The sequence below is a fragment of the Triticum aestivum genome, chromosome 2B, assembly GCF_018294505.1.
Source record: "Triticum aestivum cultivar Chinese Spring chromosome 2B, IWGSC CS RefSeq v2.1, whole genome shotgun sequence".
Lineage (NCBI taxonomy): Eukaryota > Viridiplantae > Streptophyta > Magnoliopsida > Poales > Poaceae > Triticum > Triticum aestivum.
The window spans coordinates 497,007,867-497,035,027 of NC_057798.1; the positions used below are offsets into that span (position 1 = coordinate 497,007,867).

Sequence of the window (27,161 nt, forward strand, 5' to 3'; positions counted from 1 at the left end):
AGCCCTGAAGCTCCGCCGCCGCCCTCGACCTTCAATCGCTCCATCGCCTCTGACCGCTGCATTGACCTGAACGCACCAGAGAACCGCGACACCTCTCCGCCGCTCCTGTGAAGCCGGTAAGCCTTCTTTCTTCAACCCTAGATCTACATTAGGGTTTCATGCATTCGTCGGTGTTCATCAATGTTCATTGGTGTTCATTGCTTTACCTTACTGTCCCATCGTATCTTGATGAACTTGATATCTTCCCCGCGCGGCCGAAGCTATAGTTTATTTTTCCTCACCATAGCATCCCTTCGTCCATGAGCAGATCCCATCTGGTCCTTTGCTGTTCTGCTGTCGCCACTTTAGGGCTTTGTGATTTTTCCTTTTTCCGAACTGTGCTAGATCCATAATTATAACCTTAGCCTGTGAAACCTGTTTCTGCAGCACTTAGTAATTTTCAGATCTATTTCTTCCATACCACTGTAGGCGGTTTAACCTTTAGAAAATGATAATCCGCCAGGTACCATTAGCCCTCTCTTAAACCGCCAACTTTACTTTAATATCTGTATCTAGTTTACCGTGTACATATGCTCTGATTGCTTCCTTCCCGTGGCCTGACATTGTTTTATGCGTACCAGTCCTGAACCGTGAACCGGCGTTTAATCTTCTTTTACAGCTTGTCATCAAAATGGCCAAACAGTTCTCCTCTTGCAATTAAGTTCCCTCCCGGGTTATAGAAGAGCAACTAACTGGGTATGTTTTGGCTGGCGCTTTAGCAAGCCAAGAAACCATCCATTGGAGAGTCCCGGGTACTGAGAATCCTCATGAACCTCAAGATAGAGAAGTAGTTATGTTTGTACATCATCTGGACCAAGGGTTTAGCCCTCCCGGATCAAAATTCTTCCGCGATGTACTTGCCAGCTTCCAAATCCGCCCTCAAGATATTGGACCAAACTCTGTGTCCAACATTTGCAATTTCCAAGTGTTTTGTGAAGTTTACCTGCAAGAAGAACCGCCCGTTGAATTTTTCAGAGACTTCTTTCACTTGAACCGCCGTACTGAATTTACATACGGCCCCAATACTGAACTTGGCGGGGTATCGATTCAAAAAAGGAAAGAAGTTAATTTTCCTCATGCCAAACATCACAGCCATCCCAAGGATTGGAACCAGACGTGGTTTTACTGCCGAAACACTGCTCCTGATGATGAAAATCCTCTGTAGGGTTATCATGCTCATCGGCTCAGTAGTGATCATCCATTGCCCCAATGGCTTACTGCCAAGGAACGATCCAAATATGCACCACAAATTTCTAAGCTCCGAGCTTTTATGGGTTTAACCGGCATTGACCTTGTCTGTTGCTGGGTTTCTTGGAGCATCATGCACTTAAGCCGTCGCGCCGGGTTAATGTGTGAATATACTGGGAATGTCAACGACCCTCAACGTCATACTAATATGAAGCTAACTGACCTCGAAATTACTGAAGCTGTTAAAAAGATGCTGGATGAACCGATATCTGATTGCAGCAAGACAGGGCTGAGTCCCTTTTATGTCTCCAACAAACCGCCAGCTGTAAGAACTGCATCTTTCTACTTTAATCCGCCCCCTCTTAAATACTTTCTGATGACCTTCTGTTCACCTTTGCAGGGTAATGATCTATTTTGGAAGAGGAAACCGCAAGACAAACCGGACAAACCGCAAGACAAACCGGTGAGAGTGCCTCGTGTTAAGACCAAGGTCACGAAGAGGCCAGCAAAGAAGAAAACCACCAATGCTTCTGATATTCCCAATGATGAAGAGATGGATGACCCGGAATCAGAGGTAGAACTTGACTCTCTTGGTTCTTTTTTCGTACATCTCATTGACAATGATTATTATCAGGATGAAGCGAAAGCTAGCCGCGCTGGTGATGTAGAGGTAATTGTTCTATCTTCTGACTCAAATCATGTGCCGGTACAAAAACTCCATCGCGCAGTCCGGAAAGTAAAACATTCACACCCTCTTGCTTATTTGGATCCACGCTTTTCTTTGAAGATACAACGGCCTGAAGCTCGTTGTACAACTCGACATAGTGGCCAACAAGTTACCTCTTCCGGTTTACCAAACTCTCCGGTTCGCAAGCGTCGTCCAGAGGTCTCTTATACTTCTAATACAGTTTATCCCTAGGCGGGTTACTTCCGAAACCCTCTTAATCTGTCTGATTCCAATTATCAGGTAACCTCGCATTCATCCTCTGGCGAGTCATCAGCCACACAAATGCCCTTCCTCAAAAACTGTTCCGGGGTAAACTTACGATTTTTAACCTTTGACACCTTGTACTGGTTTATTGTACTAACCTCCTCAACTGTTTTCTTCAGTGCCAAAGCCAGACTTAGCAAGAAAGCTAAGCTGACTACACCGACTGATGAAAATCCGGCCCCTGAACCGGAGAGGACTTCAGAAGCTGCCGATCAAAATGCTAAAAATATTCTCGATGATTTGGTACCTCAAGATCAAGACACTTCTGCTGAACCGGGAGAAATAAACCCAACCGGCCAGGCTGCTGATCCGCCAAGCCCATCTGTCGATCTGCCAAGCCCGGCAAGAACATCTGACAAACCGTCAAGCCCATCAAAGACTATTGATGGCACCACAGATGATGTTGTGATTACCGGTTTTGGTCACACCGCTCCTGGCAAACCTGTCGCTTTATCAAAGCACAGTGCCAAGGAAGAATTCTCTGCTGTGGACAAGGGCAAGTGGAAAATAGATTTATCCAGTTGTGCTCACCTTAATGCTCAGGAACTCCACTCTGGATACTTAAACCATCTGTATACAAGCCGAGATTATGAAGCCGGTTTAATAAATCTGATGAAAGAGCGATATGAGGTAAACATCCATCCCCTTGCACAAATTTTCTTTCCTTTAGGCTGTCTTAGAATACCAACTCCGGTAGCCCCCAAGGGCCGGTTTATCTCTTCAAGATGAACCGGGACTTTGATAAGAAAAACTTCAACTATGTAGCCCCCAAGGGCTAGTTTAGCTCTTCAAGATGAACCGGGTCTTCCTATTGTCAAGCTTATCCTTGTTGAATATATTAACATCTGATTTATTCGATCAATTAAGCATTAGCCCCCAAGTGCCAAGATTAATACTTGTATGGATCCTTGGGAGTTGACCATACTGTTGATGAGAAGCGATAGGCATTAGCCCCCAAGTGCCAAGTGCATAATTTGTTATGTGCTTGGGACTTCAAAGATGCACTACCAATTTATTGAATGTACTTTGCAGGATGAGCTGAAGAAGAAAGAATCCCAACTTGCCGATCTGCAGGAAAACATGAAGTCCCAGCAAGCAGAGGCGTCCAAGGCCAAAGATGAGCTGACTAGCACCCTATCCTCCATGGAGAAATTGAAGGAGGATTTAAAAAATGAGCGAGAAAAGTGGGATGCTGACAAAGCACTTCTGGTAAAGAGGGCAGAAAATGCTGAAACAACCCTTAAACCAGTGACCGAAGAACTGACTGGCCTGAAGCGGCAAATTGATGCTATGACTTCTGTTGTCTTTGGTAAGTACTCTCTTCATGAGCTTTTCTTAAACATTCTTGAAACTACCGGTTTAACAACAATTCTTAAACCGTTGCAGGTAGTCGTGTTGCTCATCTTGGCTCAGACATGCGCAAGAAACTGAAAGCTGCATATACTTTGATAGAACAACTGTATACCGGCGCTCAACGGGTCATCTGCACAGCCTCCTATAATAAACCGCCCCCCACTTGATCAAGGAAACATTGGCCAAGTTATCCATGACACCTGCCCAGCTCGAGGAAGTAAAGAGGTCAGCTGCGAGAGCCGGTGCTCTGTATGCTTTAACCCAAGCCAAAGCCTGGATAGCTGATCTTGATCCGGAAGATATTGGAAACGGCTATCCCAGCCAAAAAGAAGATGGTTTAGATTTTGACAATGACGCCCTGAAGGCTCTGACGAAGGAAATGTGTCCTCTTGCAAGCAAACTGACTGAGGAGACTGACTTGTCTTTCCACCGGTCAATTTATGATGCGGACAACAAACGGATTGATGCATCTATGTATGAAGTGCAGAATCTTATCCTGCCAATCCGTAAGCACACTTATGCCCCTGATGTTGAACCGTCCAATCTTATAAGCGACGAAGCTGTCTTCCAAGCTTTAACCGGTATTGACTGGGCAACCATTGACTTCCAGCCACTGGGTGGGGAGGAGGAGGGTGAACCGGCGCAAGACGATCCATCAACTTCACGTCAGCCTGGTGACGAATCATAATCCGGCAGCCGACTTTATTTCTGCAGATTGCTTTCTGTGCAACAAACAATAATTCTTTTGGGCATCAAAGTGCCTTGTAATAGGCTAGTTGAAATACTTTGATCTGCTGCCATCGTGCACTGCTGCATGACACTGTTTGATCCGTCATGATTGTTGTTGTGCTTGCTTATGTGCCTTAGCAATTTCATGCAATCCTGTTTCTGCACATAAAAAATTGTCCTGGCGGTTTACCGCCGGACAGGTCATAATGCCCAATATAAAGCCCGGTTTATAACCAAGGCTGCAAGGATATCAAAGCATGAAATAGATCATACATGTGATATTGAATCATATCGTTGGTTTACCAACTTTCTTGTAGTAAGGGTGATAACCCATATCTGGAGTGTTGATAACTCTTCACCATGCTGTGCTGGTTTATACTGAAGCCATGCTGGGTTATGATAAACACCGGATGATCATTGTGGCGACTTATAGTTAATGCCAGGCCGGGTTAACAAACACCGGTCTACAATTGAGTATGGACTAACAAATTATAGTTGAAAATCAAGCCGGGTTAACAAACACCAGATTATATTGATGACTTATAGTCAGGCTGGGTCAATAGACGCTGGTTCAACATAAAACCTTATCAAAAGAGAAAAAACTTGACAGACAAAGGCAAATAAAACCTTGTAGTCGAGGCTTTTCAAGGGCTGCCAGGCCCAAATTCGAGGCTTTTCATGGGCTGCCAGGCCACGGAGTTAAACCATTTCGCAAAGCCTTTTAAGATGGACCTCACATTAACCAACCGTCATTTTAACTTTGACAAGTTCAGGGTCTATATTAGATTGACTTGTCAAACGTTCGGCGGGTCATACCAGGTTTACCTGGACGGAGTGGCTTACTTGATGAAGGCTGGTTAACCCGGGGTTTTAGGTGAATACACCTGTCTTCCAAGCCTGGCTCGATAGCCTACTACAAGGGTCCTTTCAAACTCTTTGTTGCTTTGCACAAAGATCCCCCAAGTAACTTTGTGAGTTGTGCTCTATGGGTGCCTATGTTTGAGTTGTGCTTAACAACAAGACTCTCTTTGGCCCCTTGGGTGTGAAGCTCCCAAGCTTTGTTGTGGCGTGATAGCCGGATTAATGGACAGAACTCCGCTTTGACAGTTGAAGCCCCCATGTAACCAAGAAATATTGGAAAAAACGGCAGAGGCCTTGCGTTTAGCAAGGATGCCGGTTTATTATATTGGTCATAATATATACATTGTCAAAATATGTACATAATAGGAGCCTATGGCTCAGGTGTAGTAAGGCCGAATATGAGCGATGTTCCACGGCCGATGGGTCTCCTCCTCCGATTTGCGTGAGTCTTTGTGCTCTCGAACGTTGATGAGGTAGTATGATCCGTTGTGCAGATTCTTGCTGACCACAAAGGGCCCTTCCCAAGGTGGGGATAACTTGTGCATATCGGTCTGATCCTGGATGAGCCGGAGCACTAAGTCGCCTTCTTGAAAGGTTCTTGTTTTAACCTGGCGGCTGTGATAATGCCGCACGCCTTGCTGATAAACCGCTGAACGAGCCAACTCCATGTCCCATTTTTCATCTAACAGGTCCAGTGCTTCTTGACGCGCTTGCTCGTTATCCGCTTCAACATAATTGGCAACCTGGGGTGAGTCATGACGAATGTCACTTGGGAGTACCGCCTCTGCCCTGTAAACCATGAAGAAAGGTGTATAACCCGTAGATCGATTGGGGGTGGTGTTTATGCTCCACACAGAAGGTAATTCCTCCACCCAACAACCCGGCGTCCTTTTCAAAGGAACCATAAGCCGGGGCTTGATACCCTTCAAGATTTCCTGATTAGCTCTCTCAGCTTGACCATTAGACTGGGGGTGGGCCACTGATGACACATCAAGCTGGATGTGCTCTCTTTGATAGAAGTCCTCCACCTCACCTTTGGAGAGGTTCGTGCCATTATCTGTGATGATGTTGTGCGGAAAACCAAAACGGAAGATCACCTTCTTCATGAATTGAACCGCCGTGGCTGCATCACACTTGCTTACTGGCTCCGCCTCAACCCATTTAGTGAACTTATCAACCGCCACCAATAGGTGGGTCTTCTTATCTTTGGACCTTTTAAAAGGTCCTACCATATCAAGATCCCAAGTAGCAAACGGCCAAGTGACTGGAATCATCCTTAGCTCCTGAGCCGGAACATGAGCTTGGCGTGAGAATTTTTGACAACCGTCGCACCTTTTCACCAAGTCCTCAGCATCAGCATGAGCCATCAACCAATAGAAACCATGACGAAAAGCTTTAGCAACCAAGGATTTTGAACCGGCGTGGTCACCACAGTCTCCTTCGTGGATCTCATGCAAAACCTCACGGCCCTCTTCGGGAGAAATACAACGCTGGAACACACCCGAGACACTACAGTGATGTAACTCGCCATTGTGAATAACCATGGACTTGGATCACCGGATTATCTGTCTGGACAAAACTTCATCTTCTGGTAACTCGCCCCGGTTCATATACGCCAAATATGGAACCATCCAATCCAGAATAATATGTAAAGCAGCCACCAACTGTGCCTCCGGATCAGGAATAGCCAGGTCCTCCTGTGTAGGCAACTTAACTGGCGGGTTATGCAAAACATCCAGAAAGGTATTGGGCGGCACCAGTTTACGCTGAGACCCCAACCGGCTTAAAGCATCTGCCGCTCCATTTTTGCGCCGATCAATGTGCTCAACCTGATAACCCTTGAAGTGACCAGGAACAATATCCACCTCCCGTCGGTAAGCCGCCATGAGTGGATCCTTAGAATCCCAAGTACCAGAAACTTGCTGAGCCACCAGATCAGAGTCCCCAAAGCATCGTACCCGGCTTAAGTTCATTTCCTTAGCCACTCGAAGACCATGGAGCAAGGCCTCGTACTCAGCTGCATTGTTAGTACAAGGAAACATTAAGCGGAGAACATAACAAATTTTATCACCTCGAGGGGAAGTAAGGACCACTCCAGCCCCCGAGCCCTCCAATTGCCTGGACCTGTCGAAGTGGATAGTCCAGTATGTGTTATCCAGCTTGTCTTCCGGTACCTGCAACTCTGTCTAGTCATTGATGAAGTCCATGAGCGCTTGAGACTTGATAGTTGTCCGAGGCATATACTTTAACCCGTGCGGTCCAAGCTCAATAGACCACTTTGCAACCCGTCCAGTTGTCTCCCTATTCTGAATTATATCTCCCAAAGGAGCGGAACTGACCACCATGATGGGATGGCCCTGAAAGCACTGCTTAAGCTTCCGACTCGCCATGAAAACCCCATATACAAGCTTCTGCCAATGCAGATATCTTTGCTTTGACTCGATGAGCACTTCGCTGATATAATAAACCGGCCTTTGAACCGGATATTCCTTCCCAGCCTCATTGCGTTCAACCACAATGGCCACGCTGACAGCCTAGGCATTAGCAGCTACGTATAATAAGAGTGGCTCATTATCAACCGGAGCAGCAAGGACCGGCGGTTCAGCCAACTGCTTCTTCAAGTCCTCAAACGCCGCATTAGCAGCGTTACTCCAGACAAAAGTGTCTGTCTTCTTCAACATCTGATACAGAGGGATTGCCTTCTCTCCCAAACGGCTGATAAACCGGCTCAGGGCTGCAATACGACCCGCCAGACATTGAACATCATTGATACATGCCGGTTTAGCCAGAGACATAATAGCCTTGATCTTTTCCGGGTTAGCCTCAATGCCCCTGTTAGACACCAGAAAACCTAAGAGCTTGCCTGCCAGAACACCGAAAATGCACTTGGCCGGATTGAGCATCATCTTATAAACCCGAAGATTGTCAAAGGTCTCCTTCAAGTCATCTATCAGTGTCTCCTTCTTCCTGGACTTTACCACAATATCGTCCACATAAGCATGAACATTGTGCCCAATTTGAGTATGAAGACAATTATGCACACATCGCTGATAAGTTGCCTGGGCACTCTTGATCCCAAAGGGCATAGACACATAGCATAAGGCTCCAAAGGGAGTTATAAAAGTTGTTTTCTCCTGGTCCTTAACTGCCATCTTGATCTGATGATAACCAGAATAAGCATCTAAGAAACTCAAACGCTCACAACCCGTCGTAGCATCAATGGTCTGATCAATACGAGGGAGAGCAAAAGGATCGGCCGAACAAGCCTTGTTCAAGTCCGTGTAATCCACACACATGCGCCAAGTGCCATTCTTCTTAAGCACCAGTACCCGATTAGCCAGCCACTCCGGATGAAAAACTTCAATGATAAACCCTACTACCAAAAGCCGGGCTACCTCCTCACCAATAGCCTTGCGCCTTTCTTCATTGAAGCGGCGAAGAAATTGCTTTATCAGTTTAAACCCTACGGATGCAGCTAAGCAGGAGAAGTTTCTGGAAGGACTAAATGATGAGCTGAGCATGCAGTTGATGGTAGCAAGTTTCAACAACTACCAGGAGTTGGTAGATCGTGCTCTTATGATTGAAGGGAAGCAGCAGCAGATTGAGAACCGCAAGAGGAAGTATGGACAAGGGAAGTACAATTCTGGAGCTCAGCAGAAGCCATGTTTTACCCCGAAGTCGGGAGAACAATTTCAGCATACCCATGGAGGAGGTAGTTCGCATAATCACAATGGTCCCAAGAATGGTAATGGGAATGGAGGAAGCAACGGCCAGAATCGTACCAACCCATCAACCCCAGCCAAGAAAGATTTGAGCCAAGTCACTTGCTTTAAGTGTCAGAAGACTGGACATTACGCCAATGAATGTCCCGAAGGCCAGAACGGAAATGGCAATGGAAGCTCGAGGAAGAAGCCGAACCCTTTCAATAGGGGAAAGGTGAACCACGTTAACGCGGGGGAGGTTGAAGCTCAGCCAGATGCAGTAATAGGTAAGTTTATGATTAAGTCATTTACTGCACTCGTTCTTTTTGATACTGGTGCATCGCATTCATATATATCAAGGGGATTTGCGGATAAGTATAAACTGTCAACCCAAGCCCTTAGGTCACCCATGTTAGTAACCTTGCCTGGAGCAGAGTATATGGCTAGCCTATGGTGTGATCAGTTACCATTAAGGATTGGTAGCTACTTGTTTCCCTCGGACCTAATAGTATTGGAATCGCAAGGATTGGATGTGATATTAGGCATGGATTGGTTATCGAAGTATGGAGGGAACATTGAATGCACTAGTAAGACGATTTTGCTTACAATGCCAGAAGGAAGAAGGATCAAGTATGTATCCTGGCATGAGCCGAGGAGGACACAAGTAAATTCGTTAGTAGGAGTTGTGCAGGAAGTACCAGTGGTGAAGGATTTTCCTGACGTGTTTCCAGAGGAGTTGCCAGGCATGCCACCAGATAGAGACATTGAGTTTTTGATTGAGCTTTTGCCAGGCACAGGGCCAATATCGAAGAGACCATACAGAATGCCCGCAAAGGATCTGGAAGAGATTAAAAAGTAGATTAAGGAGTTACTAGATAAAGGATATATTCACCCGAGTTCTTCGCCTTGGGGATCACCAGTACTTCTAGTGGAGAAGAAGGACGAGTCATTAAGATGGTTGTCGATTATCGAGGATTGAATGCAGTAACAATCAAGAACAAGTACCCACTGCCGATGATCAATGATCTGTTTGACCGATTGCAAGGAGCTAAGGTATTCTCCAAGATCGATTTGTGATCAGGATACCATCAGTTGAAGATTCGAGAGCAGGATATACCTAAGATGGCTTTTACCACCAGGTATGGGTTGTATGAGTACACCGTTATGTCATTTGGCCTGACTAACGCACCTGCCTATTTCATGAACATGATGAACAAGGTGTTTATGGAGTTTTTGGGTAAGTTCATCGTGGTGTTCATTGATGATATTTTGGTCTACTCGAAGAACGAAGAAGAGCATAAGGAGCATTTGCGTTTGGTACTCGAGAAGCTCAGAGAACACCAGTTATACGCCAAGTTCAGCAAATGTGAATTTTGGTTGAAGGAAGTTGGATTTCTCGGACATGTTATATCCGGAGAAGGTATAGTAGTAGACCCCACCAAAGTTGTCACCGTGACAAACTGGGAAGCACCAACAACGGTTGGAGAGATCCAGAGTTTTCTTGGACTCGCGGGATATTACCAGAGATTTATTGAGAACTTCTCGAAGATTGCAAAACCTATGACAGAATTGTTAAAGAAGGATACCAAGTTCAATTGGACTGAGGAGTGTGAGGCCAGTTTCCAAGAGTTGAAGGAACGTTTGGTTACCTCGCCAGTGTTGATTCTGCCAGATCAGAGTAAGGATTACGAGGTGTATTGCGACGCTTCACGTCGAGGACTTGGAGCAGTGCTTATGCAGGAGGGGAGAGTTGTTTCGTATGCTTCACGACAGCTGAAACCGCATGAGTTGAATTATGCCACACATGATTTGGAGTTAGCAGCCGTAGTGCATGCATTGAAAACTTGGAGACATTTTCTCATCGGAAATCATTGTGAAGTGTACACGGATCACAAGAGTTTGAAGTACATTTTCACGCAGAAGGAGTTGAATCTCAGGCAAAGGAGATGGTTGGAACTCATCAAAGATTATGATATGAGATTACATTACCACCCGGGAAAGGCTAATGTAGTAGCCGACACGTTGAGCCGTAAGAGCCATGTCAATACACTTATGACCGGAGAGTTGCCGAAGGAGTTAGCCAAGGACCTTCGTGAGCTACGTTTGGAAATAGTTCCGAGAGGCTATGTAGCAGCATTGGAGATTCAGTCTACCTTGATGGATAAGATCAGAGAAGCTCAGAAGACTGACAAGGAGATTGCTGATATAAAGGAGCGGATGAGCAAAGGCAAAGCTAAGGGATTTCGTGAGGATGAGCACGATACCCTATGGTTTGAAGATCGTGTTTATGTGCCTAATGACCCGGAGATCAGGAAGTTGATTCTGTAAGAGGCCCATGATTCACCATACTCGATTCACCCAGGAAATACCAAGATGTATTTGGATTTGAAGGATACTTTCTGGTGGACTGGAATGAAGAAGGATATCGCAGAATATGTAGCAGTTTGTGATGTATGTCAGAGAGTAAAGGCAGAGCATCAGAAGCCAGCAGGACTGTTGCAACCATTGCCAATACCCGAATGGAAGTGGGATAAGCTAGGCATGGATTTCATTACGGGATTGCCCAGGACTCGTTCAGGCTATGACTCGATTTGGGTTATAGTCGATCGTTTGACGAAAGTAGCACATTTTATCCCAGTGAAGACCACTTACACCAGTGCTAAGTTGGCTAAGATATACATGACCAGGATCGTATGTATGCATGGAGTTCCAAGGAGCATTGTATCAGATAGAGGAACCCAGTTTACCTCAAAGTTCTGGAATCAGTAGCACGAAACCTTGGGTACCAGACTAGAGTTCAGTACAGCTTTTCACCCGCAGACAGATGGACAGACCGAGAGAGTCAATCAGATTTTGGAGGATATGCTAAGAGCTTGTGCCCTAGATTATGGATCAAGTTGGGATGATAACCTTCCATATGCAGAGTTTTCTTACAACAACAGTTATCAATCAAGTTTGAAGATGGCCCCTTTCGAAGCCTTATACGGAAGGAGGTGCAGGACCCCGTTGTCGTGGGATGAAGTTGGAGACCGCCAGTTGTTTGGACCGGATTTGATTAAGGAGTCTGAATGAAAGGTGAAGTTGATTCACGATAGACTGAAAGTAGCCCAGTCCAGGCAGAAGAGCTATGCAGATTTAAAACGCAAGGAGACAGTTTACGAAGTCGGAGACAGAGTTTATCTTCGAGTATCTCCACTTCGAGGAGTTAAGCGTTTTGGAGTCAAGGGTGAATTAGCGCCATGTTTTGTGGGACCATACAAAGTTTTGGAGCGTATGGGAGAAGTTGCCTACCAGTTGGAATTACCCGAAGGATTGTCAAGAGTTCATGACATGTTCCACGTTTCTCAGTTGAAGAAGTGCCACGCAGAGATGGCTGATATACCGCTGAGAGATACAGTGCCACTAGAGGCGATTCAGTTGGACAATGATTTGACCTATGAGGAGAAACCACTCAAGATTCTTGAGTATGCTAGCCGAGTCACCCGCAGCAAGGTTATCAAATTTTGCAAAGTTCAGTGGAGCCACCACACTGAAGATGAAGCCACCTGGGAGCGAGAGGAAGATCTGCTGAAGGACCACCCTCACCTATTTTCTAGCCAACCCGAATCTCGAGGGCGAGATTCATCTTAAGGGGGGTAGGTTTGTAACATCCCAAATTTTCAATTTGGAATGTTATACATAGATCATCATTGCATATCATATTTTATTGCATATTGGGTTTGATCCTAGAAATTCTAAGCAACTCAATGACCCACGGGGAGAGTTGGGGATTTCGAAAATTTCATATTTGAGTTTTCTCAAATTTTGGAAATAGGATCATTTGATTTTATTTATTTTGTCTTCAATTATTTCAATTACAAAAATATGAGAGAGGGAATAAAATGAATTTTCCAAAATAAAGAAATATTGAGGATTTAATAATAAAATCAAATAAGTTTTTATTTTGGATTTTATTGCTATTTTTTTGAATTTAGGAAAAATGCGTGTTTTTTCAAAATTGCATTTAGGCCCCAAATAAATGTTCATCTTGTCGGTTTGATTTTAGAAGTCGGGGAAATTTTATTTTGGGATTTTTGGAGTCCGTTTAGTATTTCTTTCATTTGATTTTCTGCGCGAAATTTATTTATAAAAAAAAATCCGAACCGACTATGGGCCGGGATCGGCCAGGACTCCTCTGGCCGGAGACTTTATATAGCGCCACCCCGGGCTGCCGCCAGCCCCAGCCCGCCCCGAGCCGCCGCCGCTCCAAACCCTAGCCGCTGTCACCTGCCGCTGCCGCCGGCGCCGCCGGACCTGCTGCCGAGGCTGACCCTGCTGCCGCCGTTTTTTTAGAAAAACCGTTCGGTTTTCTGTCGGTTTTTTTAGATCCGTTTTTTATTATTAGATCGGGTTTTTTCCGTTTAGGTTAATTAGCAAACGTTCGCTCGTTCGTTCATTTTAACAAACGCGTTCATTGTTTAGATCCAGATAACGAACGTTCTTTCGTTAATCTGTTCGTCGTTTTCTTTTTCTCGGATATATTCCGTGATTTTTCTGATCGCAATTTCTGATCCGATTTTCGTTTTAGTTTAACTTTTCGCTCGTTTATCGAAATCAGGCGATTCAAGCGCCTAGAGTTTCGTCTCTAAACCCTCTTTCCGTTTAATCAACTCAAACAAGTTTTTGCTACTATAAAATTTGACTTAGGTCCAGATTAGTAAACGAAGTTTGTTTCTTTCGCAGTTTGATCTTCGTTGCTTTATTCGATTTGATTCTTTTTGCCAACCGGAGTTCTTAAGTTGAACTTTCTGGTTAGATCTCTTATTTGAGTTTTACCTGTGCATTAGATGAGTACTTATTGTATGCTTGTTTAATTGTTTGCTTGCGATAGAGTACCCAGATTGCGCCGCTTGCTACTTCGAATCCCTAGGTTTCACGGATCATCAGCAAGGCAAGTAACACTTTGATCATATCCCTTTCATACCAAGTTTTTATGCATTAGATCAATCCTCAAACAATTGCATGATTAGGATCTGATTAATATGTGGGTTTTGGGAAGTAGATGAGGTAGTACCTATTACCTGTTTTATTATCAAACCCTTGGGAGTTACTTCTACGTTTGCTTATATTGCCATGCTATGCTAGTAGACGTGGATTGGGTGAGTGTATCCATGACAGATGTGAGATTGTTAATTAATCGTTTATTTAAGGTGGCAATTTTAATACACATCTGGGTGGATTGAGGCACTTGGGTATTCCAGGATTGCCTGTTTGTTTTTGGACCGCCACCCAGGCTCAAAGGGATCATAAGATTATTCATGCTAGAAACTTCCGTGTGCAGCCACATGCTATTATGGGCTCTAGCATAGCTGATTAAGTCGTGCGAACTCTTATAGTGGTAGACTAGCAGATGTAGGGGATGTAGGTGGTACGGTATACCCAATCGTAAGGTGCTAGTGCTTCTGAAAGACTATGTCTCGGTCATCCGTTTCTCAAACACCATGTAGTGCGAGAAAACAAACGGAGGCGATCGAGTCTTGTGGGGAAAAGTGCGCAACCTCGGCAGAGTGTACATACTAATCATGATTAGCCATGTCCCCGGGTATGGACGTTTTTAGTATCTAGTACTTGGATTATCATGTGAATCTCATCATGTTACTTTAATTAATGTTGTTGGGTTTTAATGATGATGCTTAATTGGGATTGAGAATGCTGTCAACCATTCTCAATGTTTAACAACTACCATGATGGTTAACTAAAATGTATTCCTTTGCAGTAGGAAAAAATTGGCTTTATGCAAAACTGTAACCATAGAGCTTTCCATCAACCATATATGCATGTAGAATAGCCATGTCATATCATTACTCTCTATGTGTTACATTGCCAGCATATTCCATGTGATGATCCGTTTTCGGGCTGCAACGTTCATGTTGCAGACTTTTCAGACGACGAGTAAGATGCCTTAGGATCGTGGTCCTATACTCAGTGATGCCGTTGGAGTTGATGGACTCACTTATCTTCCAATCCTTCCGCTGTTATCGTTATTAGATGGCCTTAAGCCATATTTATTGTAATAAGCTCTCTTTTGAAACATTCGATGTAATAAGTGTGTGATTGCCACTCTGTTATAAATCCTTCAAGTACTGTGCGTGTCAGCATTACTGATCCAGGGATGACACTGATGCATAGAGATCAGACTATTTGAGGTCTGGTCGCTACATAGCTCGTTCTATTGTTCCAGAGAATGGAGTTTTAGTCATCTTGCCCATAAGGCACGGTTCGCAAGTATCAAATGATTCATAATCAAGTGATTCCAAAAAGTCCATCTTTATGGAGTTTCTTCATGCGCTTTACACCGATATGACCCAAACGACAGTGCCACGAACAAGGTGCACTATCATTATTGACTTTGCATCTTTTGGCATCAATATGATGAATATGTGTATCATCACGATCAAGATTCAACAGAAATAGACCACTCTTCAAGGGTGCATGACTATAAAAGATATTACTCATATAAATAGAACAACCATTATTCTCTGATTTAAATGAATAACCGTCTCGCACTAAACAAGATCCAGATATAATGTTTATGCTCAACACTGGCACCAAATAACAATTATTCATGTCTAAAACTAATCCCGAAGGTAGATGTAGAGGTAGTGTGCCGAGGGCGATCACATCGACCTTGGAACCATTCCCGATGCGCATCCTCACCTCGTCCTTAGCCAATCTTTGTTTAATCTGTAGTCCTTGTTTCGAGTTACAAATATGAGCAACTGAACCGGTATCAAATACTCAGGCACTACTACGAGAATTAGTAAGGTACACATCAATAACATGTATATCAAATATAACTTTGTTCACTTTGCCATCCTTCTTATCCTCCAAATATTTGAGGCAGTTCCGCTTCCAGTGACCAGTCCCTTTGCAGTAGAAGCACTCAGTTTCAAGCTTGGGTCCAGCTTTGGGTTTCTTCCTGGGAGTGACAACTTGCTTGCCATTCTTTTTGAAGTTCCCCTTCTTTACCTTGCCCTTCTTCTTGAAACCAGTGGTCTTGTTAACCATCAACACTTGATGCTCCTTCTTGATTTCTACCTCCGCAACCTTTAGCATTGCGAAGAGCTTGGGAATAGTCTTTTCCATCCCTTGCATATTATAGTTCATCATGAAGCCTTTGTAGCTTGGTGACAGTGATTGAAGAACTCTGTCAATGACACAATCATCTGGAAGATTAACTCCCAGCCGAGTCAAGTGATTATGGTACCCAGACATTCTGAGTATGTGTTCACTAACAGAACTGTTCTCCTCCATCTTGTAGCTATAGAACTTGTTGGAGACTTCATATCTCTCAACTCGGGCATTTGCTTGAAATATTAACTTCAACCCCCAGAACATCTCATATGGTCCATGACGTTTAAAACGTCTTTGAAGTCCCGATTCTAAGCCATAAAGCATGGCACACTAAACTAACGAGTAGTCATCAACACGCGATTGCCGGGCATTCATAATGTTTGCAGTTGCTGGGGCGGGTGGTACACCTAGTGATGCATCAAGGACATAATTCTTCTGTGCAGCAATGAGGATAATCCTCAAGTTACGGACCCAATCCGTGTAGTTGCTACCATCATCTTTCAACTTAGCTTTCTCTAGGAACGCATTAAAATTCAAGGGAACGGTAGCACGGGCCATTGATCCACACCATAGATATGCAAAAACTATCAGGACTAAGTTCATGATAAATTAAGTTCAATTAATCATATTACTTAAGAACTCCCACTTAGATAGACATCCCTCAAGTCATCTAAATGATACGTGATCCAAATCAACTAAACCATGTCCGATCATCACGTGAGATGGAGTAGTCATCAATGGTGAACATCTCTATGTTGATCATATCCACTATATGATTCACGTTTGACCTTTCGGTCTCTAGTGTTTCGAGGCCATGTCTGTACATGCTAGGCTCGTCAAGTTTAACTCGAGTATTCCGCATGTGCAAAATTGGCTTGCACCCATTGTATTTGGACATAGAGCTTATCACACCCGATCATCACGTGGTGTCTCAGCACGAAGAACTTTCGCAACGGTGCATACTTGGGGAGAACACTTATACCTTGAAATTTAGTTAAGGGATCATCTTATAATGCTACCACCATACTAAGCAAAATAAGATGCAAAAAGATAAACATCACATGCAATCAAAATATGTGACATGATATGGCCATCATCATCTTGTGCTTTTGATCTCCATCACCAAAGCAACGTCATGATTTCCATCGTCACCGGCTTGACACCTTGATCTCCATCATAGCGTCATGGTCGTCTTGCCAACTATTACTTCTATGACTATCGCTGCCGCTTAGTGATAAAGTAAAGCAATTACATGGTGTTTGTATTTCATACAATAAAGTGACAACCATAAGGCTCCTGCCAGTTGCCGATAACTTTTACAAAACATGATCATCTCATACAACAACGTACATCACATCATGTCTTTACCATATCACATCACAACATGCCTTGCAAAAACAAGTTAGATGTCCTCTACTTTGTTGTTGCAAGTTTTACATGGCAGCTACGGGCTTCTAGCAAGAACTGTTCTTACCTACGACACAAAAGTCACAACGGTGATTTATCAAGTTTGTTGTTTTAACCTTCACAAGGACCGTCCGCAATCAAATTCGATTCAACTAAAGTTGGAGAAATAGACACCCGCCAACCACCTTTATGCAAAACTAGTTGCATGTCTGTCTATGGAATCGGTCTCATGAACGCAGTCATGTAAGGTTGGTGCGGGTCGCTTCATCCAACAATACCGCCGAATCAAAATAAGACATTGGTGGTAAGTAGTATGATGATCACCACCCACAACTCTTTGTGTTCTACTCATGCATATCATCTACGCATAGACCTAGCTCGGATGCCACTATTGGGAAACGTAGCATGCAATTTAAAAAAAAATCCTACGCTCACGCAAGATCTATCTAGGAGAAGCATAGCGACGAGAGGGGGAGAAAGTGTCCACGTACCCTTGTAGACTGAAAGTGGAAGCGTTTGCTTAACGCGGTTGATGTAGTCAAACATCTTCTCATTCCGACCGATCTAGTACCGAATGTACGACACCTCCTAGTACTGCACACGTTCAGCACGATGACGTCCCTCGAGCTCTTGATCCAACAGAGGGTCGAAGGAGTAGATGAGTTCCGTCAGCACGACGGCATGGTGGCGATGATGGTGATGTGATCCGCGCAGGGATTCGCCTAAGCACCGCGAGAATATGACCAGATGCGTAAACTATGTGTGTGTGTGGGGGGGGCACCGCACATGGCTTAGAGCAATTGGTGTATCTTCAACGGGCGCCCCCGTATATAAAGGAGGGAGGGAGAGGAGGCCGGCCCTAGGCACACCCCAAGTGGGAGGAGTCCCACTTGGACTCCGAGTTGGATTCGCCCCCCTTCCTTTTATCGGAGGGGGAAAGGCTGGAGGAGAGGGAGTAGGAGAAGGAAAGGGGGGCGCCGCCCCCATCCGTTGTCCAATTCGGCCTCCTCCCTTATGGGGGGCGCACCAGACCATTGTGGGCTGGTTAGCCTCCCTCCTATGCCCCATATGGCCCATATCTTTCCCCCGGGGGTTCCGGTAACCCCTCGGGTACTCCGGTATGTACCCGATAAATTTCGGAACCCTTTTGGTGTTCGAATACTACCTTCCAATATATCAATCTTTACCTCTCGACCATTTAGAGACTCCTCATCATGTCCGTGATCTCATCCGGGACACCGAACAACCTTCAGTCACCAAAACACATAACTCCGAACAACCTTCGAGAACTATGTAGACATGACGAGACACCTCTTCGGTCAATAACCAATAACGGAACCTGAATGCTCATATTGGTTCCCACATATTCTACGAAGATCTTTATCGGTCGAACCGTAATGTCAACATACGTTATTCCCTTTGTCATCGGTATGTTACTTGCCCGAGACTTGATCGTCAGTATCTTCATACCTAGTTCAATCTCGTTACCGACAAGTCTCTTTACTCGTTCCGTAATGCATCATCCCACAACTAACTCATTAGTCACATTGCTTGCAAGGCTTCATATGATGTGCATTACCGAGAGGGCCCAGAGATACCTATTCGATACCCGGAGTGACAAATCCTAATCTCGATCTATGCCAACCCAACAAACACCTTCGAAGATACCCGTAGAGCATCTTTATAATCACCCAGTTATGTTGTGACGTTTGATAGCACATAAGGCATTCCTCTGGTGTCCGGGAGTTACATAATCAGTCGGAGGAATATGTGTTTGACATGAAGAAAGCAGTAGCAATAAAACTGAACGATCATTATGCTAAGCTAACGGATGGGACTTGTCCATCACATCATTCTACTAATGATGTGATCCCATTCATCAAATGACAACACATGTCTGTGGCTAGGGAACTTAACCATCTTTGATCAACGAGCTAGTCAAGTAGAGGCATACTAGGGACACAGTGTTTTGTCTATGTATTCACACATGTATCAAGTTTCCAGTTAATACAATTCTAGCATGAATAATAAATATTTATCATGAATAAGGAAATATAAAATAACAACTTTATTATTGCCTCTAGGGCATATTTCCTCACACCCTTCTCCGAGTACTCTTCATAGCAGCTCGTCCGGGCAGGGAGCAGATGGGTGCTCGCACCCTGTTCACTTCAATGCCTAGAGCAGGGGATACGACGTACGACGACCCGGCCAGGGAGATGCTCGACATCATCCACGATGAAGGCGAGGTAGGAGGAGGACGGGCAGGTGGAAGACTCGGATCCCACCTAGTCTGACAACTACCAGCAACGGCAGTCCTACACCTAGACGGCCACACAACAATCCTACACCCATACCGGCGATGGCACGCAACAACAACAACATCTTTGGGCCGTCGGACAGCAGCAGCCGAAGGGGGAGGAGGAGGACAGCAAGGATGATGATCCGGATGATACAACCAACTATCCGAAGAAGAAGAGGGTAGAAGAGAAAGCTTCAACATGCGGGATGACGAGCAACTATGTGATGCATGCTTGGCCACAAGCATTGATCCGATCCATGGCACGGAGCAAAAGGGCACAACCTTTTGGAGGAACATTCACATATGGTTCTATGAACACAAGCATTTAACGCCGTACTCCAACGCGGTCATCCACAACCATGAATGGAAGTCCCTCAACCATCGATGGTACATCATGCAAGAGGTTGTGTCCAAGTATTGCGGCCACTTGAAGCATCTCATCGCACGGTGGCCTAGCGATGCACAAATCACTAAGCAAGTAAGTTGATCACTAGCCAAATATGCTTAGTTTTGTTGATCACTAGCCGGAAATGTATTGTTTTGTTGCTCACTAGACTGATATGCATTGTCGACAATGTTTCACTTTGCAGCCTACTCGTGCTTGCGTGGTGTACAAGAAGTTGGAGAAGAAGTCCTTCATCGTCATGCATTGTTGGTTGGAGTTGAATGGGAAAACGAAGTGGAACCTTTTCATAGCCAAGACCGCCGCCTAGGCCAACGAGGAAGAAATCGGTGACCCTACCGACCCAACCCAAGAACCGCTGAAGAAGATTAGAAGAAATTTACGGGGAAAAAAGTGGGAGGAGGAGAGGGCGAAGCGAGAAGGCGCGACATCCAAGCTGATGGAGAGGTTCTTGGACATTTTTTTGATAAAAACCTCCCTTATTAATTGGCTACAATTGTAGCATCTGATACAATTAAGGGGATGATAGCCGACGGGGCATCATCCATCCATACATTAGGAGGATTGAATCTAGCTAGACTAGCTAGTTCATGTGCTACCTTATTATTCTCTCTAAAACAATGCTCATAAACAATATGCCTGAAGTCTAAGGACATGAAGTAACAATCATCAAAAATCGCACTGGCTACCGAAGATGAATAGCCTTCTCTGAGCGCTGCAACCACCTCCACATTATCTGAATTCACTTCAACTTTGCTACATCCAGTTGTACGAGCAAGATTTAGACCAAATCTGATTGCAATTGCCTCTATGGTAAAAGCATCATACCAGAGTCCCGGTTTTTCATACGCTGCAGCTATAAATTTGCCCTTGTGGTCTCTAATGACAGCACCTACTGAACCTTCAAGTAAGTCATGATCAAAGCTCGCGTCCACATTTAGCTTGACATATCCAGTCCTTGGTCTCGTCCAACCTCCCAAATAAACTCTTGGCCGTGGTGAATTCGTTGCTATGAAGTTCTCTGCCAAGGAACGTACATCAAGGTTGATCTGTGGCGCCGTTTGTGGATCACCTCCATGTGTAATTTTTCTCCTTTCCCACCACATGTACCAACAGCATGTAGCCACCATTTCTCGCAGTCTAGGCAATCCTAGTACATGGATATGATCGTCCGGTAGACTAAGAAGAAAATCCAACACAACCTCCCCACTTGTATTCATGGCCAATCCCCTCTATATTACATCCCACACTCCAAGGAGCTTCCAAACCTGAACCGCAACTGGACATTCAAATAGCAGGTGATGGATACTCTCTGGTCCTTGGTTACATACAAGACAATTTGGTTTGATCTTGATATGTCTATTAGCCAGAATTGCACGACATGGAACAACACTAAGAAGTGCTCTCCAAACAAAAAATTTAACCTTTGCTGGGCAGCTCAAGCTCCACACCGAATTCCACGTAGGTGTCGGCGAGGAAGAACTCGCTGTACCTTGCAGATTATGGCCGAACCTTGACTCCCAGACGACGTGATATGTTGATCTTATGGTGAACCCACCTGTTTTAGTGAAACTCCAAGCTAAAAAGTCTGTTATTTCATATATTGGTAGTGGAATTGCAAGAATTCTCTGAACATCAACACTGCAAAATGTTTGGTTTATCAGCTCTGAATCCCATTCACCTGACACTGGATCTATAAGATCTGACACTCGAGAGAGGAGGTGATTCCCTCTACTAGAGATAACCTTCCTGGTGGGAGATTGTGGGATCCAACTATCTTCCCATATTTTTATTTTTTGACCATCTCCCACCCTCCAAATATGTCCTTGTTTCAAGGTCTCCACACCTGCCATTATACTTTGCCATGTATGAGAGGCCTTCTTTTTCAGACTAGCATTCATAAGCTCAACATCAGGATAATATTTTGCTTTAAGAATCTTTGCACAGAGGGATTCAGGATCTTCAATAAGTCACCATGCTTGTTTTGCTAGCAGTGCCAAATTAAAGCAATGAATGTCTCTGAACCCCATGCCTCCTCTACTCTTTGGTAGACACATCTTCCACCAGGCAAACTAGTGCATTCTCTTATGTGATGCATCATCGCCCCATCAATAACTAGAGATCGCATCCGTAATTCCTTTGCAGATTTTCTTAGGAATTTTGAAGACCGACATCACATACGTTGGTATGGCTTGTGCAACAGATTTGATAAGCACTTCCTTATCTCCCGAAGACAAACACTTCTCCTTCCATCCTGTAAGTTTCACAATTAACCGATCAACCAAGTATTGAAAACTATCTGTTTTGTCTAGTCCTAGTGTAGTGGGCAATCCCAAATATGTGTCATTCAGAGCCTCCGTCATAATATTCAGAGTAGTGCACACTTGGGCCTTGGTGTTTACATCTGTGCTAGGGCTGAAAAAAAATACTAGATTTATCCACACCCATATGTTCTTGGACATCTTGGCGAAGAAGGAGGAGCCATGCGTGAAGTGCTTAGACATCAAGGAGGAGAAGAAGACGAAGAGATTCAAACTGTTGATGGAGGCGACGGGCAAGAAGCTCAAACTCGAAGAGTGGAGGACCATGATCAAAGAGAGGAAGGTCACGCTCGAGGAAAAGAAGGTGAAGATCACCACCAATGCGGAGGAGTACAAGATTTTTACCGTGAATGTGGACGCTTTGGATGTCGACGCAAGAATCTCGTGCAATCCGTCCGCTACCAGATGTTGCAGCGACAGAAAGATCAGTTGGCGTCGGCGGACGACGAGGATGCGACGGAGGCGTACCCGGACGCGAAGGTTGCCTATGCGGCGACGACGACACCACCTTAATCCGGAAGCAGACGGCTGGGATTGCCTGTCCGGCTGGGCAGAAATGCGCGGACTGCTAGACTTATGTTTTTTTTGGATTCGGGCATGTAAAAACTAAGCATACTTGCCTTTTTTTTGCGGGTAACATACTTGCCTCTTTTTAGTATTGATCGGGCATGCGATCCGGTGCTGGTGTGATCCGACGCGTTGTATGGATCGGAGTACATTTGAATTTAAATTTACTAGCGAACATATACCGAATAGTGTTGGATGGCGGCATCCTGCATCTGTATTCACAGTCTGATCCTGTCCATAGATGAACGCAGAACGAATTTTACGGGTCGTTGGAGATGATGCACTTCATATACAAGCGTAATAAGCCTATCATTGGATATTTCATTAATGTTGCTTTTCTAACGAACAAAAGCGAATCCCCGTAGAAAATGGGTTTGAGAGAAAAAAAGGAACGACCGTCAAGGAGAAAAGTCAGTTCCACCTCTACAAGCCATCCTAACCGTTCTCGTTACATCGAGGCCTCTGAAGCCGTCCGATGTAGGTTAGATATCCCGCATCCTCCCTTTTATGCGCTCCTCGAACCATCCCACAATTTTTGCTCGTCCAGGGTTTTAGCCGCCGCCGCCGCCGCCGCCCCCGCCCCCGCAGAGAGAAGCGAGCGACAGCGAGGTCGACACCATGGTGCAGCGCCTGACGTACCGGAAGCGGCACAGCTACGCCACCAAGTCCAACCAGACCAGGGTCGTCAAAACCCCAGGTGAGATCTGCGTTCTCCACGGGTTCTTTCTGGCAGATTCCCAGGCTGCGATTCGAGTCCTTGGGCAGTCCGTGCGGTGAACTCGCGTGCGATGATGCGTGCTGTGTGATTGGTGCAGGAGGGAGGCTTGTGTACCAGTACACCAAGAAAAGGGCGAGCGGGCCGAAATGTCCGGTCACCGGCAAGAAGATCCAGGGGGTAAGCGATTGCGTCTCACCCCTTCCCGAACCATTGGCGTGAGCGTGAATAGAGTTGCCTATTGTAGTTTCATCTTCGTTTGCAGCACTTTTGGCGATATATTAGTTGCCTAATTTTCATTTCTGATGGTTCGCTCATGGCGTGGCGATGGTAGTTTTATTTTGTTAACTGTGGTATCTATTTGATGTTGCATGTATACACATTGGTGATGTTGAACATCAATTCTGGTAGTGATCTATTTAGGCTTCATCAGCTACATGTTCTAAGTATGTCTTATTGCAGCGTTTGCTAGTGGACTTAAAGTAATTTTACTGAAATAATTATTAATAGGTTAGTTTGAACCCAAAACTGATTACATACAACAGTGGTGCCATTGCAACTATCTGTGCGTTGTAGGGTGAGTGTGAATGTTGAAAATTTTGCTGCGAAGATTGCTACTATTACAAATGAACGAATTTAATTGCAACATTGGGTATAGTTGCAATTTATCACCATCGCAGGCGAGCATAAACAATCTGTTTTGTAATGCCTAAAAACCGTAGAATCTGTGACTAATGCTAGTTGGTTAATTTTCATGTTAATGGGCCTTTGATATATTATGGTTTATTGCTGTCCATGATTTACTAGTGGACTAAGTGAGTTTAAATAAAACGAGTAAAAGAACAAGTGGACTTGCTGGTTGGGAGTTTAAATAAAACTACTGTTTTTGTGGATGAAATCTCCATTGTATGCTTATTTAGTCCCCTTTTATGTTTATGTAATTCACATGGAAATAGGATCCTTAGAAAATATTTGTTCAATCTATTTAACAGATGGTTAAGTTTGCTTCATGTTGTATAATATCAGTGGTTTGACATTGTAAGCTGTAACAATATTTATTTTACTTGTTGTAGATACCTCATCTAAGGCCTACTGAGTACAAAAGATCAAGATTATCCAGGAACAGGAGAACAGTGAACCGTCCTTATGGTGGTGTTCTATCTGGTCAGGCTGTTAGGGAGAGGTTAGTACATCTTGTTGTAACTGCTTGGGTTATCGTTCTCTATCGTCTGTTATCTAACATGTTTGTTACAGGATCATCCGTGCTTTCCTTGTCGAAGAGCAAAAGATTGTGAAGAAGGTTTTGAAGATCCAGAAGACCAAGGAGAAGCAGCCATCAAAGTGAAATGGCCGAGGCCTTTTTTTGGAGGACAGATGGTGATGAGTGTTCAGTCAAGCCTGCGCAGTATGCTAAGCCCGTGGTTACTGAATTAAGCTAGAGATTTCCGTCCATTTTCTTGTTCCGAGGGTGGATCTGGGTCTCGTTACCCGTATGCTATTACTTTGTGTTTGACGGTTTGACCTGAGTACTTGGTTATATTACAGTTTTGGATACCCTTTGCAGTATTGTTCGTGGATTTCTACTGCAAGCTGCAGTATTTTCTGGCAATATTTGAAGATTCTTGATGCAGCGTTGTAGCTAATTTGCTATTCAAAACCTATAACCGAGTACATCTGCTTGCACAGCAACACACGATTGTTTGTTTGTGTGGCTGGTCCATCGAGTTACCCCTTTATTTGTCATGAAACAGAGCTGAGCTATGCAACTATTTAGGTGTCGGCGAAAGTCTCTTCCGGGTCCAGGGTGTGCTATTCCCGGCACGTTTTCTCCCTCGCGTGCTGTGATTGTACGATGGCAATAGCGATTGATTGAAACTGCTTAAGAGAAAGGTACCCATGCAACATGGTCCTTGCTATACCCGGCCCGAAAAAGCCCGACCTGGCCTTGGGCCTAGGTTTTGAACCCGAAGGTCAGGCCGGGCCGGGCCTAGGCCCGCCACATTTGCAATTTACTGAAAAGGCTGTGGGTTTTTTGTTGATGGGCCGGGCTTGGGCCTACTTTTTTTGCATCGGGCTTTGTTAGGCCTGACCTGAGGCACGGCCCGGCCCGACAGATGGCTAGGTGTATAGTCCTAGTACATGTGACATCTGTATAGACTTTCAAGTGTCTCTTCTTTGGCCACTTGGAAGTGCACAAGTTAGAGTTGCAGCCGAACCTTCTATATTGCCCTGCACCGATGGCCTCGTAGTGACCGGTCAAAAAACTGTGACCCAGCCATACCTCTCATATTGGTCTACACATTGGTTGACTGACACCCCTCATACCCAGTTCATATCCGGGGCTATTGTGGGGAGGCCTAGACGTGTCCGCCATGTCGGATCCGGCCCATGTTGGTCCACCCCGACCCCACAAATATCCCACGCTATCCACATCCGGACGTAACCCTAGCCACTTGCCACTCCATTTCACTTCGAGTCCACATCGCCCCGTCCTTCCCCAGCTATTCTGCGGCGATCTCTGGCCTCCTCTGACATGGCGACCATCGGATATCATTCTAACAACTCCGAGTTCGTCGACTCGGACCTCCTCCCCGCAGGAGCTGGTTGTCCGCCTGCCTCTCCGCCGCTCTCGGGAGGAATCAGCCCGAGCATCGCGGGCCGAGTTGCTACAACGGGAATCAGCCCACGCCGGTAGCTCGAGGCGCGGGACTATGGCGGATCGCCACGCCCAACAGGGCGACCCCGACTGGCGACGCAACCCCTCTGGTGGAGCCTCGTCCCCATGACATTGGCCTTCGAGTCGAAGGGCAATGCTAGTAGATAGCCCACTCATGGATGCGCCCAGGACCGATATGCCCGCCAAGTGAGGGAGAGGGTGCGACAAACAACGAAGGCAGAGTCGCATGCCGCGTCGGATAGAACCGAGGATGCCCTCAAGGCCCGCATCCTCGTAAAGTGGCAAGTCCGAATGGCGCGTGCCCTTGGAAAAAGGAGCAAACTCTAGTGGTTTGTGCCCTCGCCGGACTGCCCCAAAGAGGAGGAGGTCGGTGATGGATCAGACAACTCCGATAGTGAGTAGATCCGACTATGCGTCCTTGGTCACTACTTGTGCCACAAAGACGACAAGGGCAAGGGTAAGGGCAGGTGTGGGTGAACTTTCTCCATAGCTCTAGTATATATAACATGCCAATTTATGATAGTCGGTGGCATGTATGATGAACTAGCCATATGCTATGTGTGTGACCTAGAGGAAATACCTGTGTTTATTTTACATTGCATGGCATTGTATGGATTTGAGGATTTGCTAATGAGGTACCCAGTCGTGGACGCGGACATTTTCAGGATGACCGGTCATTATTCGTGGACATGCTCGGCTGCGTCCGAGGACTTTTAGGGCCCCAAATTTGCTAGGTCCGGTTGTAGATGCTCTGATCTAGTTGGCACGTCATGGTACAAGAATTTGAAAGATGT

The 27,161-nt window shown here is 45.2% G+C and overlaps 1 protein-coding gene across 1 annotated transcript; it reads left to right on the forward strand.

Annotated features, from left to right (window-relative positions):
* Nucleotides 1-23,418: 23,418 nt before the first annotated feature.
* On the forward strand, nt 23,419-25,320 carry LOC123045663 (60S ribosomal protein L34). The gene is made up of 4 exons (XM_044468807.1): nt 23,419-23,672; nt 23,791-23,870; nt 24,764-24,873; nt 24,945-25,320. Exons 1-4 carry the CDS (start codon nt 23,594-23,596, stop codon nt 25,033-25,035), a joined length of 360 nt encoding a protein of 119 aa, XP_044324742.1. The 5' UTR covers nt 23,419-23,593; the 3' UTR covers nt 25,036-25,320.
* The last annotated feature ends 1,841 nt before the right edge of the window (nt 25,321-27,161 follow it).

Excerpts from the sequence above, each read along its gene's own strand:
- LOC123045663 (XM_044468807.1), top strand. The coding sequence starts at position 23,594 with ATGGTGCAGCGCCTGACGTACCGGAAGCGGCACAGCTACGCCACCAAG. Across the intron at positions 23,871-24,763 it reads CCGGCAAGAAGATCCAGGGG|ATACCTCATCTAAGGCCTAC; the intron begins GTAAGCGATTGC and ends TACTTGTTGTAG. Across the intron at positions 24,874-24,944 it reads GGTCAGGCTGTTAGGGAGAG|GATCATCCGTGCTTTCCTTG; the intron begins GTTAGTACATCT and ends TGTTTGTTACAG.